Consider the following 15707-nt stretch of genomic DNA (forward strand, 5'->3'; position numbering starts at 1 on the left):
TATCTATCATACAAGAATGCAATGGGACCCAGGGAGATGTGGTGCAAGCGAGCATGGGCAGATCTCTGAATATCCAAAAAGTGCTCAGACATTAAAAAGATCCAGGACTTAACACGGTTTGTGCTCTGGCAACCATGTCTTCAACAGATTTGGCCATACTTGTAAATCACAATACAAACATATATAATCACCATCTAAAACAAAAGATGTCTCCATCATTGTATGACTAGATTTTCTACTCTGCCTGTTTAATATCTAAAATAATATTTATTTGGTTGTTCATGGGAAAATTACATTTAAAATGGAATGTTTTTCCTCCTCGATTACCTTGCATGTTTTTCCTTCAGAATGTATCTGTAATATTTATTCTATACATCTGCACAATAATTGTAACGCATAACAGTATTGGGATAAATATGATCAATGTACATGGACACAATGGGGATGATTTACTAATGTAGTTGAGCGTGTTCACTTAGTATAGTGAAGGTTCTCTTAGCAGAGTAAGCGATTATTGAGCTTACTAATTAATTTGAAGCTGCTCTCATTTTAAATATCTAGTCATGAGGAAGGGTAATTAAAAAAACAGGAGAGTAAATTTTTAGTAAATCAATCCCACACACACATATAGACATAAGACACATATGAACATGCACGTATATTATGTACTCTGTCTGAGTATGTAGTTTCAATTATATTTGCATAGCATTAACTTACTATCATATTGTCACATTGGTGCAACAAAATGTCTTGGGTCTGTAATATAATATGAAGTGAAACTGGAGCTCACACATTATAAATTACCAATAAAAAGCCACAAGGAAATGTCTTCAGGACAGCAAACTTTTCATTGTGTACAGATCCAAAGGACAGCTTACTCATCGGAGACATGTGGTAATTGTACACTCCTCCAGTGAAGTCCATATAAGAAGTTCAACAAAAGAGTTGTATATGCCTTTGAACTTTATTACCCCTCAAGCCTCAGTTGATCAGTCACCAATGACCAATGTGTCAGTATAATTCAGTGTACAATTAAAAGATTGGGGGTCTGTCTGGTCATGTGATTAGGACATTTTTATGTTTTCTGCATCTTTTACTAATATATACTGTATGTATGACTTTCCCACCTGACATGATAGTAGTCTTCTCAGATATTGTTGGAAATGTGCACTGGTATGTATGGTGTGAACAACCCTTTCTCTTGACTTTGTAAAAGTAAACACAAATTACTAAAGAAATCATAGCATGATTGTGGCATGCCAGGATGGTGTCAACCTATTCAAAGAGTAGAGCGTGCTCATTTAGCAAAGTTAATGTACACTTTGCTTAGTGAATACACGACTTAAGAAGGGAGTTAAGAAGGAAGTTATCATCTTTATGATAAGAGGTCATTAAAGCCCACATGCCCAAAAATATACGACTTTTACACTGGGACACTGGTTTCATTTTTTTAAAGGCTGACTAAAATGTTTTTAAAAATGCATTTTTGGTTGTTTACCCTTAAGTAAACAACATTTTTAAATGTTGTAAACAAACATGTGATCACCATGATTAGCTATTATGATTATCACATTATCATGAACCATGCTTATTATTCCTTTTTTTAAAAATATTTAATCTTTATTTTTTGTTATTTATCAAACATTTAACAACTTTTAACAATTGTTGAGGCGTCCCATATATTTCATATAAACTGTGTACATATACATATGTTAACCATGCGCTTTCCTCTGTGGTTCTCCTCCCAATATTAATCTTTTCTCTCGTATTAAGGGCATATACTAGATGGGATCCCAGAACCACAGAGGTGAGTAGCTCAACAACCTCAACCATATACCTAAACAAAAAAAAAAGGGAAGGGGGATCTGTGTAGATGTGTTTTAAGCTTGGAAATTTGTTTATAGGTTATATGTGATCGGCCAGATGAAGAGTCTAATGAGGGATCCATATGTATATTAAAGTCCCCCGCCAATATCGTTTTACCTACTTGAAAATCCCTCAAATAACTTAATATTTTAATTAAATACGGTACCTGTGATTGATTTGGACCGTATAATTTTGCCAGAGTGTATATCTGTTGCCCTATCTCTCCCTGTAGGAAGATGTATCCCCCGGCCGAATCGGTCTTCATTTTCAATACCCTAAATGGTAGGCGCCTATGGATTCCAATGGCGACCCCTTTGTTTACTGGATGGTGACGTACTGTAGTACCATATGGGGTATTGTTGGGAATACAATTTAACTTGTGACGTGTGTGCTATATGTGTTTCTTGAAGAAACACTATATCCCCGTCTAGCCTTTTCAGTTCTCTATATAGAGCATGTCGCTTCGACGGGGTATTTAACCCCCGAACGTTATAGCTAATTAATTTGATGTCTTCCATTGATTGACACCTTGTTTGCCTCTCTCCTCATAGCCACCACTAGGATTCTCTGCGTTACTAGGAAGGGGTATAGGTATAGACATGGATAGGGGAGGGAATAAAGTCTGGGAAGAAAAAAAAAATATAAGTTATAGAGTACACTACATTTAAACAACATATAAACAAAGAGAGGATCGAAAAATAATCCCCGTTCTCGATCTTCAGTGTGATATGTCTTATAGACAGAACACTGAGGTACCACTTTATCTAAACAGGTTCTCTTGGAACCAAATTCACAACTTGTGGGGTACGTGGCAGGATCACCTAAGGGAACATCGATCCAGCCGACTAGTAATGCGGGTATTATGCCCGGAGCTCAGAGCTCTAGCTAGACACGTCTGTTCTCAGCCATGTCCAGGACACGCCCCGATCGTTAGTGAGAGGCCATCATTGTCAATGTTGCCGCATTCCTTCGATGTAGTGGCTGAATGAATTCCCCCCCCCCCTTTTATTATCACAAGGTGATCCTACCAGTAACACACTTTCTGTCCTATAAAGTGTGAACTGCATCTATGGAGGATCAGTTTTGTCACTCCAGGACAGGTAGTGTGTTAGGACTACAGGACATCTCCTCATCTTCTTTTGTCCATAACATGGGGGTATTCTGTAGTCCTAACACACTTCCTGATAACATTAAAATAACACTGCAGAGTGCACAGGACAGCACTAAATTTCTGTCTGGATCATCGTATATTTTTCCACTTATTAAAAAGAACACTTTCAATTGTATATCCAACAGACCGAAAGGGAGCAAATAAGAGAAGTTAATTGTTAAAGTTTACATACATCGTAGTTGTTAGGTTCTATCATATGTGGGGTTTTCTAAATATATAACAATAAGGAGCTGATTCACTAAGTAGATGTAGTTTGATTCTTCTGCAAAGGATTAGTTAAAGCAAGCATTGGTTAGACCCAGCATAAATATCCATCTCTGAGTCAATCAACCCTTAAATACATGGAAAAAACCTAATTTGTGATGAGTGACATGTTGACCCTTTAAATTTCCAAAAAAAATGTGTTTTTTTCCTGATTTACTGCATTTGCTGTTATTTCCTTTTATTGCCATTTGCATTCTAGCTCACCATATTTGTGCTCTCAGTTGGTCATTGTTATTATTGCTGCAAAATAGCTGTCCAGGACAATGGTTTTCTGCTCCAGAGAAGATTACATCTCATCACCAGTATCTCCATTGATGTGTGCTGACATCAAAGTGAATTGAGATTCATCAATTTCATATAAATCAAATATTTAAGGAGATGTCAGCTTGTTAAACGGCAGTAATATTACCCTATACCTAATTATTATTCTGTTGACAGTGTTAATGTGTTGCAGGATAAGACTCTACTATAATATTCATTAAATGTGAAACGATTTAGAACAAGGCAAACAAAACATAATTTCCATGAACAAATGGCATTTATATTTGTAGCTAAAGGTATGATAAATAATTCAAGAGGAAGCAAAGTAAAAATGAATGGCTGTTAAACCTTTGTGCATATAATGTATTGGTTTGCCTAACAAAGCGAGGCCATGAGACTTGGGAATGTCATATACCAGTCGCATTACTGGTATTTAAAAAGTTTGTCTTGCTGCTGTTTCATGACTAACTGAAAGCTGGCTCTACACATGGGGATCTGAGTGATTGAAGCGAATCAAAAGAACCTCAGGCAATCCCTTTTCAGCGGGCATGCACATCCACTATTGAGTGCACAGCAAACCAGCTCCCCATTGCTGTTCTATCAGAAGAGATCAAAACAAGTCAGTCAAAATTTTCCAACCCACTGCTCACCTGACATCATATGATGCTGTAATTTATGTCCTATACACACTGAGACTGTTTCACAATGCACCAAAACATTTCTGTCATTTGATAACTTATTTTAGTGACTTCTGGAAATGAAACGTTCGACTTCTTGGAAACTAGCTGATTAAACATTGAAAGTGAGTTATAAGAGAAGTGTATCTTCTACATTTTGATTTGTGGGATGCAAAACAGGACCTAAAAGTTTACACTTATAAAACCAAAGTTGACAAAAAAAAGTTACATCTGATTTACTGATAATTTGTCAGGCTGCTCTTAAATATGTTTATATCTTGTTCAGACAAGACCAAAGGTCTAACCAGTTTTGTCCTCCAAGCAATTTATTAGTATGGCGGGGGTGACAAGCCAAAGGCTCAATTCACAAACAAACTAACCATTATATATAGAATACACCAGAGAGAGCCTCAGGAACCTGATATTTGTGAAAGTAAAATTGGACAATAGTTGGCTGTTGTTCTGGTTGTGCATGGATAAACTAGTGCCACTGTTCACATTGGTGACTGAGGGAGACCTGGCTGTCATTTTCAGAATGACTATATAAGGACTATGATGATAGGACTGGTACATCCCCATTGCATATCATTTTGGATAAAGAATGGTTAAAACTGCTGCCATTTTTTTGTTTGCCATTTGTGTGTTAGTGGGGAGATTTCCATTCACTTCCTGTCCCTCCCTGATCCCTCCCGACCTTGGAGTGCTTCTTTGTTCCTCTGTCTGACCTGGTCTTACTAGTTCTAGAATCTCAGTATAGCTTCAAGCCCCTCTCAAATGTCTCCTCTGGCTTTTCATTGGTGTCTGAAGGACCACAAACTAAAAAAGGTGTTGTAAGAAGCAGACCAAAATTAACTTTACTTTTTGTTGATGTTTCATGCACACAGACTGAAAAATGCCACAGCACAGCATTTTTCTTACGCCTCTGAATGCAACTCTATAATAGCCAATGCATCCATATACATGACGTTTAGATGCATAATCTAGAGCAGCATTCAGGGACATACGTTCAGAGAGAAGAGTGCTGATGTTATTTACAGCGTACATGTAAATGCAAGTAAGTGCATGCGTGTATGGGTGTACACGCCTACATTTATTCTATTGACTAGAATAAATTCATATTTAAGTAATTAATTAATTTATGCGTGTTCATTTTTAAATACTGTATGCATATAAACACGATTACTTCACACACTATGACACAAGTTTTATTATCCTGAATCTTTCTGCAAGCTTTTGGTAGCAAGATGCAGTGCAGGAATAGGTATTTAACTACGCCCGTGTGTATTAGCCCATAAGGGCCATGTCACACAATCAATGTTGTAGCAGCTGCACAGATGCTCTGCTAAGTGTTTAAGTAACAAGAAAAAACTGTCTGATAAGCAGAGAGATTTGTAGCTGTTACAAACCACCGCTACAATGTTTCTAGTGTGACATGATCTAATAGATTCTCAACAATACTAAGTTATCTCATATTACTGTAGTATTTTTCTCTTTAAAGCCTGGAATATATGGTGGGAATGTTTTTACTAATTTTCTAATCAGTAATGGGATCAAATTGATGATTGATTTTCCATCCTTCAAAATCCATTTGAAGGATGGAAAATGTTTTTCTCATACAAAATTCTATCAGTGGATGTGGTTTTTCATACCATTTTCAAGTCCAATGTTGAAATCAAACAATTTTATGCAGCAATCGTCAAATCACTCATAGCATTATGAAATGTTCTAATTTTTTGTTCAAATGTCTGTACAAAATTGTGACCGTGTATACTCAGCTTTACTCTCAGGGTTGGCCGTAAAATCTGTACCTCTGATCTCAATCTCTCTTTCTTATCAGTAGACAGGATAATGTAAGAGATTGCTGCAATTCTACACAGACACTTATATAAATGCGTTTTCCCACGAATGTCTTGATCAAACTGATAGAGTAATACCAATAAACCCTAAAACAGTAAACAGTCCACCTTTCCTGACTTCTGTGACTAAAAAAAGGTTTTTATTAGCACTGTTAAAAGTGGAACTATGGACAAAACTAATAATGACATATATGATGCAGTCTGTCAATTGCATTAACACAGCAGCCATTTTTCTGAGACTCCCTCGCACATACAGTAGTTGTATTATCTATTCATCCTACCATTCAGTTTGTTTTTCACAACCAAGTTGTCCAAAAGTGTCAGTTGGAAGGTTTTTTTTTTAACACTGACAGTGGTGCTTACAATGGTTACCTTTTATGCATTTTTGTAAACCCTATATCCCCAAAGAAAAAAATAACTGTTGCTAAAACTGCTTAAAAAATGCTAGCTGGAGTTAGGTTTTAATATGTTAGTCAAGTCCATTGAATTCTATCATTCCATCTAACACTACCCTCTCAGGTTGACAATGGTGATGACTAAAGGTGGCTACATAGCTCTTCCATAGATACGGTGGAGGATTAAGCGTAGCCACCCTAACACAGGAAGTGTGTTACTGGCTGGATCATCAGGTAAAATTAAAGGATAAAAAAGCCCAAACGGATTCAGTTTCAGTGCAACACTGTGTTTACTTTTTTTATCTTTATTTAGAGTGTACAAAGTGTACACTTTATTTAGGACTCCGCACAGAGCGCTGCGCTGCAGTGTGGCAATCTGCTGTGTGACACGGTGTGCTGTGAAATAATGCAGCATGTCTCCATTATTCACAGTGCATTGCAAATCACACCCCGTTGTGGCATTAATGGGGCACATAGAAAACTATTGTTACTCTAGCGGTGACTGGCGTTGCTGAAAAATGCCAGTCACCGCTTTTAGTCTTAATTAGCCCTTAAGGCTCCGTTCACACATCAGCGTTTTGATTGCAGCGCGGCTCTCCGCGCGTTTGTACGTGCGGCACAAAAACATGGCACATTTTACTATAAGCGCAGTTGCTGTGTGTATGCGGCTACTACTATGGCCGACACGTGCGAAAGTCGTCCTGGATATCGAACTTGCACTTTTTTGTGCAATGCATGTTTTTGTGCCACACGTACGACGCACAGGTGTGAATAAGTTCCATTAAAATGTATAGATTTTAGTTTTTTTGCGTATTTACGTGTGTAACGCCAATGTGTGAACAGAGCCTATGAAAGTAAACAAATGCAGCCACCACATCTAAGGAATAGCAAGCTGCATTATATTACTTTTTTGTTTTTCGGTTTAGATATTCTTTAGACTATATGGAGCCTGTCATCATAGGAGTACAGTAAAATCACATGTATTGTGCTGCGGTTACTGGAGGTCTTTCATAGCAGAATATTTTTGACTTTAGTGCAGAGTGGCCAGGAGTCATGTTTAATTCTCAGTCACTTCAATTTCTGCTGTCCAGTTTATAGACTCCATGTGCTTGACAGAGGGCTCAGTCTGTACAGTGCAATATTTTATTTGTGCCATTTAGTTTTAATTTGAATGAAATAATGAACAGCACTAGATGTTTCAGATTGTTAGCCCACCACAGTACTTAGAACTTCAACCAATACAGCCTCTTGAAGACACAATTTAAAAAAAGGTAACATGAATACCACTAGGCAGTGTAGGTCTATGCAATTCAAAAAAAGGGTGATATTTACAAAAGAAGCCCTTTTGGCCTATTGTCAAAATATAGCATTTATAATCAAAGTGGCATTATCCTTTAGCTGCAGAAATTATAACATTGAATACAGAAAGGACTTTGTTGGCAACTACTGTAAGCCCTTAATTTTTAAAAGTAAGGCTGCTCAAAGAAAGATCATTTTCTTTTAGTTACTGGACTTCAATGCCTGAGCTGACACAGAGCTCTGAAGAGGGTTACACATTCTTTGAACTGTGACTGGCTCCCATATTCTGTAATCCTTCCTTTTATTGTATTATTTGTGAATTTATTGCTCTTGTTATCAACTGTCGAGTAGTGATGTCCTTTAAATTAATAATGGTGGTATATGTAACTCTCTTTGAGGCTATTCTATAGAAGTGGTTCACAAGTGCAGACCACACATTTTACCAGACGGGTCAGTGGAGAAGATGCTCTTACGGAATGATAAAATCTAATAATGCTCTTTAGAAGTGATGCAATATGACTGATTGGTAGGGGCAGGAAAATCTCATTTGCGATGACCTTGCTGTTATGTGATTTGACATGACATTTTAAGCTCCAAATTGGTTTTAGCAATTGAAGAATATGATGGTTTTAGTTTTCAAGAAATATTGGATTGCAGAACAATGAGGAAATGCTGTAATTTAATCTACTGGCTACTCAATTAGAATACTGCCCACAAAGCAGCACCTTTGCGTGTAATTGAATTATGTATCTTTTAATGGAAAAAATGGTATACCGCCTTTACATTTTGTTTATATTATTGGAGAAAAATGAAAACTATCTGTTTGTCAATATGGTATCAGAAGAGACAGACTGAATGGAATATCGTGTTGTATTATTGGGAATATAACACTGTGAAATTTAAAACCAGAGAAAAAAGGTCTGTTTGTTCATAGGGTTGTATGGTGGGATGGTTGCATATACACCTTATGGTCAAAAGTATATGAACAACCCTTCAAATTACTAAGTTCAGTTGTTTCCAGTGAAGGGTACTGTTAATGCTACAACATACATGGGTATTTTAGGCAATTGTGCACTTCCATCCTTGTGAAAAGAGTGTAGGGATGGCTATGCCCCTGCACACAGACCTAGATTCATAAAGACACGGTGTTATATGTTTGGTGTTTCAGAACTTCAGTGATTTGCACCAAGCTCTGACTGAAACCTGTGCCAGGTTTTCTTGTCCAACAAATGCTATTTTGGCTAAATGGGCACATTTTCCCACAGACAGTCTCCAAAATTTTATGGAAAGCCTTACCAGAGGAGTGAAGGCTGTTATAGTCAAAATAGATGTCCAGCTTCATATTGATGCCCATGGTTTTGGAATGGAATGTCCAGCAATCTCATATTGATTGTATGATGGTCTGGTGTCCACAAACTCAAACTTTGTGGCCATATAGTGTATATCTACAGTGCAGCATGATTGTAAATATGGTTATAAGGTTTGACATGCTTTCTGATAACAATGGCTGTGCATATGACTGTGGAATAGCTCTACTGGACATATGGCTGTAATTAGGATGCTTCCACAAATAGCTGTGTGGTAGTTTAGGGGATCAGTAATCAGTATGAAAGCCTTATAGTGTTGGAATTCTGAAATTCATTAGAAGTGTAAAACTAATCTGTGCAGTTATTTGGGTACTATGTTGGCGCTAAAGTGAACTTCATTGCAGTAAGGCAGAAGACAAATTAGGTTGTAAGTTTTGGTAGGCCAAGTACTAAAGTCAGTGATCTACTAGGTAACAAACTTGCAGAAGTAACCTCTCTTTCCTGTGCTTCTGTTTCTCTCTTCTGGTCTCTTGGACAGCGCCTTTGTGTTTCTGCTGTTGTTGTTTTCATCTGGCTCTTTTTTCTTTCTGTTTCTAATCTTGTTTTTGGCCTACTTTTCTTTGATTGTGTTGTATTAAAACAAAAAAGTTCTGTCTCAGGAGGCAGGCTACTAGGTCTATGCTTAGGCTGTATGTTTATGCATATAAAGTTTGCATACTGCACTCTTCATTTGCACTGTATGTCGTATGCCTTGCTTTTCCGAGATAATTTATAAAGAATTATAAAAAAAAACAAGATTAAGGACAGTGTTTTCCAAACACATTCCTCGGGTCTTTCTGACATTGCATATGTAAGTAACTTCACATACACAAAAGTGGAGTCATTTGTGTCCTGACACTGTGATTTAACTGCCTTTGTTTATATCTATACAATTTGAGGACAGGTTTGGGAAATGATTTAGTGAGTCAGTAAACTGAGAGATCACTTCCTGCAATAAATTATACCCAAAACATTAGATGTACATTAAGGATAAAACAAATCTACCTTTTAAAGATCTATAGAGTGGCTGTCACACAGACATACACTTGGCACATACATATTTTGCAAACATATAGGGTGTAAGCCCAGAACCAGCCTTATCTTTGCTCTTGCAGTACATAGTCATCTATTATTAAAGTGGCTTATAAACCTTTCACATTTTTAGTTCTTTAAGGTTGTCTAACTGGATCCTTTAAATTCTAAATGCTATCTGATTATCATATGCATGTGCCAAAACTGCTATAATTAGATAACTATCATATAATATGGACGAGTACCTTAATGCCTATTACAAGCTTCCACCTTTGCAGCCAAAATTGAGAACCCAATATATTGTATGTTAGTTATGTTTTTCCATTCGCACAACATAGCTAAAAATCATTTTAAAACAAAACTTACCTTTTGAGTTGTTTCTTTGGAGCAGGATTATACACAGGACTCAAGCTGCATGAATTTTTTTCAGAATAACTTGCTAAACAATACACTATACGGACAATTAGGGACTGTTATTTTTAGGTGCATTAATATACAATGTACCACTCATTACAGACAGGGTAGATAATGGAAAACATGACTCCCCGGCTCCCTCCTATAGAACGGAATAGCTTAGTAGATTTTTAATGATTTATTCAACAATTCAAAAGGTGAGCAGCAATATTAAAATATTTTTTTTAAAGTTATGCTATGCAAATGGGAACATGTAACAAATACAAAGTAGGTTATACCCCAGTTTGGCTGTAAACGTGGAAAAACACTTTAAGATAATAATATAATTGCCTTTCAATGACTAGTTATCTTATCTAAGTAAAGTTTCAAATACACTGGTTAGTAATGCCTTTGGTACCAACATTTTACTTACGTTACTACTGAGCACTATAATACTGGAAAAAAATCAAAAGGAATGAATTGCTAATGTTTGAGTTTTGACTTTGTCATAGTTATTTAAAGGTAACCTTTGTCTCACTGATATGGCAGGTGTGACATATGAAATAGCACCATGTTATTCTCTTATCTACAAGGCATGTGAATGTATGAGAGTGAACGGTAGTTATAAAGACTAGAATTAGGCAGAAAGCAACTAGAATTTGGAGCTGCAACTTGGCAAAGCCTGAGATTTTTCCATGTCATGTTTTATCTTGCCTAATGAGAATGGTTGGTTTTGTTCCATAGCTTGTTATTTTTAGATTGGCCATGTCAAGTTTCCACCATGTTTCTGGTAAACAGGCCCTCTTTTCCTGTCACTAGAAAAAATAACATCATCAAGCTTTATACAGACACTTAAATATATTAGAATGATTTACAGACTCCTACAGAATGTGCTATAATGTTGCTGCTGCTTTTTAGGGCCATATCAGATGGGGGGATTTTTTCACAGAGATCCTTTTTTAAGCAATTCTTGCGATTCCTTTCTATGCAATTTCTAACTCACTAAGTTTTCAACAATTTGTAGCTCTGCATGTGAATTTGTGCATAGTTTTATGTCGGTTACAAGCTTGCCAGCAGCAAATGCTCTGCATTTAACTCTGTAGTTTAGTTACAAATCGCTAAAAGAGAGTGATTTGTAGCAGCAAACACTAAAGTGGTGTCATAGGACAAGTTTGACCTGCAGCTGCAATAAATCACCAACAACTATAGCGATTACATTGCTAGGTACAAATTGCTGTTACTCGCTAGCAAGCGATTTGTATAAGCAGATCTCTAACTTATCTCTAACCAAAATCAGTCTACAATGGGGAAACTAAAGACCTGGGATCTCTAATCTACCACCAGTGTAATACAGCTGTAATTAAATACATGTTTAACATTTCTAATGGTAAACTTTACACTACAAACAATAGTCATATACAGCAGCAACATAAATGTAAAATAATTTGTGTTTAACCCCTATTGACACCTTTGCAGCACCAGAAAACATGATTATGCTATATAAGTCATTAAAAAAAATAATAATAATAATATATATGATAGCAATAATAATTTGCTCCAAAAATCTGTTCATGTGATTAAGGCAGAACTCCCGAAAACAAAAAACAGAGATAAATTTTAATGTCATACCTGGCCCATTTATAATTACTTTAAATCTTTATGATATCTTATGGCGCAGGAAAACTCAAGAAACATTTAGGCCCCATTCACATGATAATAATAACCTTTGCAGCGGCCGGGATAGCGCGACTTTCGGGGCGACGTTCCAGTGACGATCCAGCGACGGTAGCGCGACCTTCTTTGTCGGGCTCCATAGAAAAAAAGCAAAATCCGCCGAAAAAAGGGTCCGGTAGAAGCGACTTGCGACCGCGACGAGGGACGCGCGACATGGAGCTAAGACAGCTCCATTGACTATGATTAGCCGGCGACTTCTCGCGATATCGCGCGGCAAAAATGCGCGATATCGCGGCGGAAATCGCGCGATAAGTCGCTACATGTGAACGGGGCATTAAGTGCAATTTATTTGTGGGGGTTTTATTAGCAGGCAAATGAGAAAGAAAAATGACTGGGAAAAGATAATAAAAACATATGGCTCACCATATGAAACTGTAGTTCTGGTTCCGATAACTGGATTACCATTTGAGGTGAGGCAACTGCATTGAGATTTCTCCCGTGTGCTGTGATTGTGCTTCCTCCGCTGTGGGCATGAAGCAATAAGAATATTAGGCACTGTGACAGTCCTAGGCAATACATATTATGCCACATAAAGACTACACCTGCTATCTAAACCTGAACATGTAGACACATTGAAGTACTATAAACATGTCAAAAAGACCAACCTTTAGTTCCAGAAGCATATTACAATGTAATTGTTGGTTACAACAAGTGCTAAACCCTGATAATCCTCGTTTATACAAAGAGAAACAATGACTTCTATGGAGTAGGGCTACACTAAACCAGTGAGAAGCAAAGTAGAGCCTTCCTAAACAGAAGGTATCTGCATATCAGCCTACTTAGTAGCATACTAGAACCTTTCTACAGTCTTTCTTAATATACAAAGAAACAGTGTTTTTTATAAATCTAGTTTTACTCTGTAGCTGATATCCCAGGCAGTCATTTTTGCAATCTTTTAGAATTCCAGAAACGGTGCCCAAAATAGCTACAGAGCTTAGTCACTAATTTCACCATCTCAGTTTATCAAAAATAATCTTTTTATGTCCTGGCATCAAAGTTCTGGAATGGTTTCCTTAACTCCCCCAAGATTCCTGCCATTCTGCAAATGTACTTTTTCCAAAAATCCCACATATCTAGATATATTGATTACCTCTAAATGTAATGATGTGCTATATATGAAGTCAGTGCAGCAGTTCTCCCTAGTGTGAAATAAATTGAAGATCTAATATCATTTAATTCATTCTAAAGTTATAAAACAGTGAGAAAAGCAAATTTTTCTGCATTTGCTGCCTTCCTAATTGCAGATACTGCACATGACTAACCTTTTTCTGTTCTTTCCTGTCTAGAACTGAATACATAGGGATCATCTGTATGATAATACGGTGATGGTACATCTGATTTTGTGCCAACAACTGGGAATTTTAAATAGAAAATCCTAATTTAGTAATATTACACATTTTCTAGTTAAAAAAGGGAATATATATTATAACTTCCAGTTCATCTCCAAAAACAAGGGACTTGTCCCTCATTTTAAAGCCCAAGTAAACTTTCAGTTTAAATCAGCTAAATACTTTCCTGGTGCATCAAAACAATAGGTATTTAAAGTCTTAGAGTTTATTTTCTTACAAAATCAAGCACAGCTGGAGTGGGCAAGTCTGTCCCCTGCCAGCATGCTTCAGAGAAGGACCCTTGCTGTCTTGGTGTAAGCATTGGTCTCTCTGCATAGGCCTGAGACACCCCATGCTAAATCAGAGATAGAGCTCTCCAATCAGCAAAGGTCATGCTTACTGCTAAATTTAGTTGATTTTAATATGCCCCCTTATTGGCGTACCGTCCACCCGGACCATGGCACATCTCAGGTCCGCATGTTTGTATTGTTGTCAATTTTGTCTAGTACACAGGTCAGAGACATTAGACAACGGACGTACGGGTCGTCAGCAGGTGGCGCCGGGCAAGTGCTTTCCAGTATCAGGTAAGTAGACTCTGAGTACAAGTACAGTTTGACTTTGAAGTGCACCTATTTCCAGACTATTAACTTTAAAATATTTACAAGCAGTAAAAGAACTTTAAAACAAGCCATTCTTGACCTTGATGTACTAAAAAGCCCCCTTTTCTCTCCCCACTGGGTCCTTGCACAGCCCACTGCGGAAACAATCTGTTCCTTTGTATCCATAACCTGGGGTGTGAAACCTCCAGCTCCTCTAGATGCTATTTGCAACACACGCCTGCCAATATTATCCCTTAATATTCTTGACCTCTCTAGCTGCTTGTTCTGTGAAGTAATTAATTCTCAAAGGCCCTTAAAGACCACAACAAAGACTCTAAAGTGAGTTTTAGTCCATATCTAACAGTTAATAAACACCTGCTATGTGTTTACATTAAAGGGCTGGCAGGCAGTCAACATTCTGGTGCAACAGAAAGTAATAGGGAAAGAGCTAATATTTCAAAGCCTCTGTTGTGACATTTAAAGATGCATTTCTCCACAATGCCTATAGCTACAAAGGTTAATGAGAGTTTGTTTGCTTTTCTGCTTGTTCAGAATATGTAAATACTTTAGTGTGCATGGTCTGGACACAGAATCATTTTTCAATAGTAGTTAGCACCATGCATGCAAAAATATATAACTCTTTGGTCAATTTTGCAACCTGCATAGAACTGTTTCAGCATTGTTGGCATTGGCAGTGCAGGGTATGGAAAGCAAAAGAGTACCAAGCCAGAAGTGGTGGTTCCTTTTCTTCCTCTACACCATAAGCTGGCTGAATATCTTATATTAATATAACAGAAATAGTATCAGATGCTTTTAATATGGAATGTCACAATTTAGTGTCTACAGTGTAGTAAGGATTCTCACTGATGTACAGCACGTGGCTGACTCAAAGCTTAATGTGAAAAGCAGTTAAGATATCTGCTGGGAGATTAATAACTTGAAGCAAAACACTGTATTTCTCTGGCTCCAGCTTATGCCAAGCAGGATTGGCCAACATAGTCAATAGATAGCTTGTTTTAAAGACAACTAGAGTACCACTAATAGCGGCAAGATAAACCAACCAAACAAAGCAATCTAGTCAAGTGTATCTTATGTACAATATTTTTTTCTAAAATATGGCTTGAACTGCTAACTCAAATGCAATATAGTCTTAACAATATGTTGGCTCTTTTAATGCAGCATATCTAATTGTATTTACCTAAGGAAAGACTTTGTTGGTTGAATTTTAAAAATGGATGGATCCTCCCTATAGGTAAAAGGGGTGCTTGCCTTGCGACGGGCATTGTCGATTTTCAGTGTCACAGGATAGGCTGCAATTCTTTTGCCTGGGGTGTAACACTCAATGGCAGTACTGGACACACTGGAAGAAAAATAAAATCACAAACAATGTTAATACAAAAATAGTATAGTTTCTGAAAGAACATAGCACAAGACAGTCACCTGGAGAAAGCAAAAAATTATCTCGGTAATGATACTGTTGACAGCC

The 15707-nt window shown here is 37.2% G+C and overlaps 1 protein-coding gene across 1 annotated transcript in view; it reads right to left on the bottom strand.

Annotated features, from left to right (window-relative positions):
- Positions 1 to 15707, bottom strand: part of MET (MET proto-oncogene, receptor tyrosine kinase) — a 94534-nt gene that overhangs the window by 29800 nt on the left and 49027 nt on the right. The window contains exons 8-9 of the mRNA XM_018558899.1: positions 15420 to 15581; positions 12658 to 12757 (exon numbers count right to left, since the gene is read on the bottom strand). Of these exons, the coding sequence (XP_018414401.1) occupies positions 12658 to 12757; positions 15420 to 15581 (262 nt within the window). The remainder of the gene's footprint in view (positions 1 to 12657; positions 12758 to 15419; positions 15582 to 15707) is intronic.

This window comes from Nanorana parkeri, unplaced genomic scaffold (genome assembly GCF_000935625.1).
Source record: "Nanorana parkeri isolate BGI_ZX_2015 unplaced genomic scaffold, ASM93562v1 scaffold15, whole genome shotgun sequence".
Taxonomy (NCBI): domain Eukaryota; kingdom Metazoa; phylum Chordata; class Amphibia; order Anura; family Dicroglossidae; genus Nanorana; species Nanorana parkeri.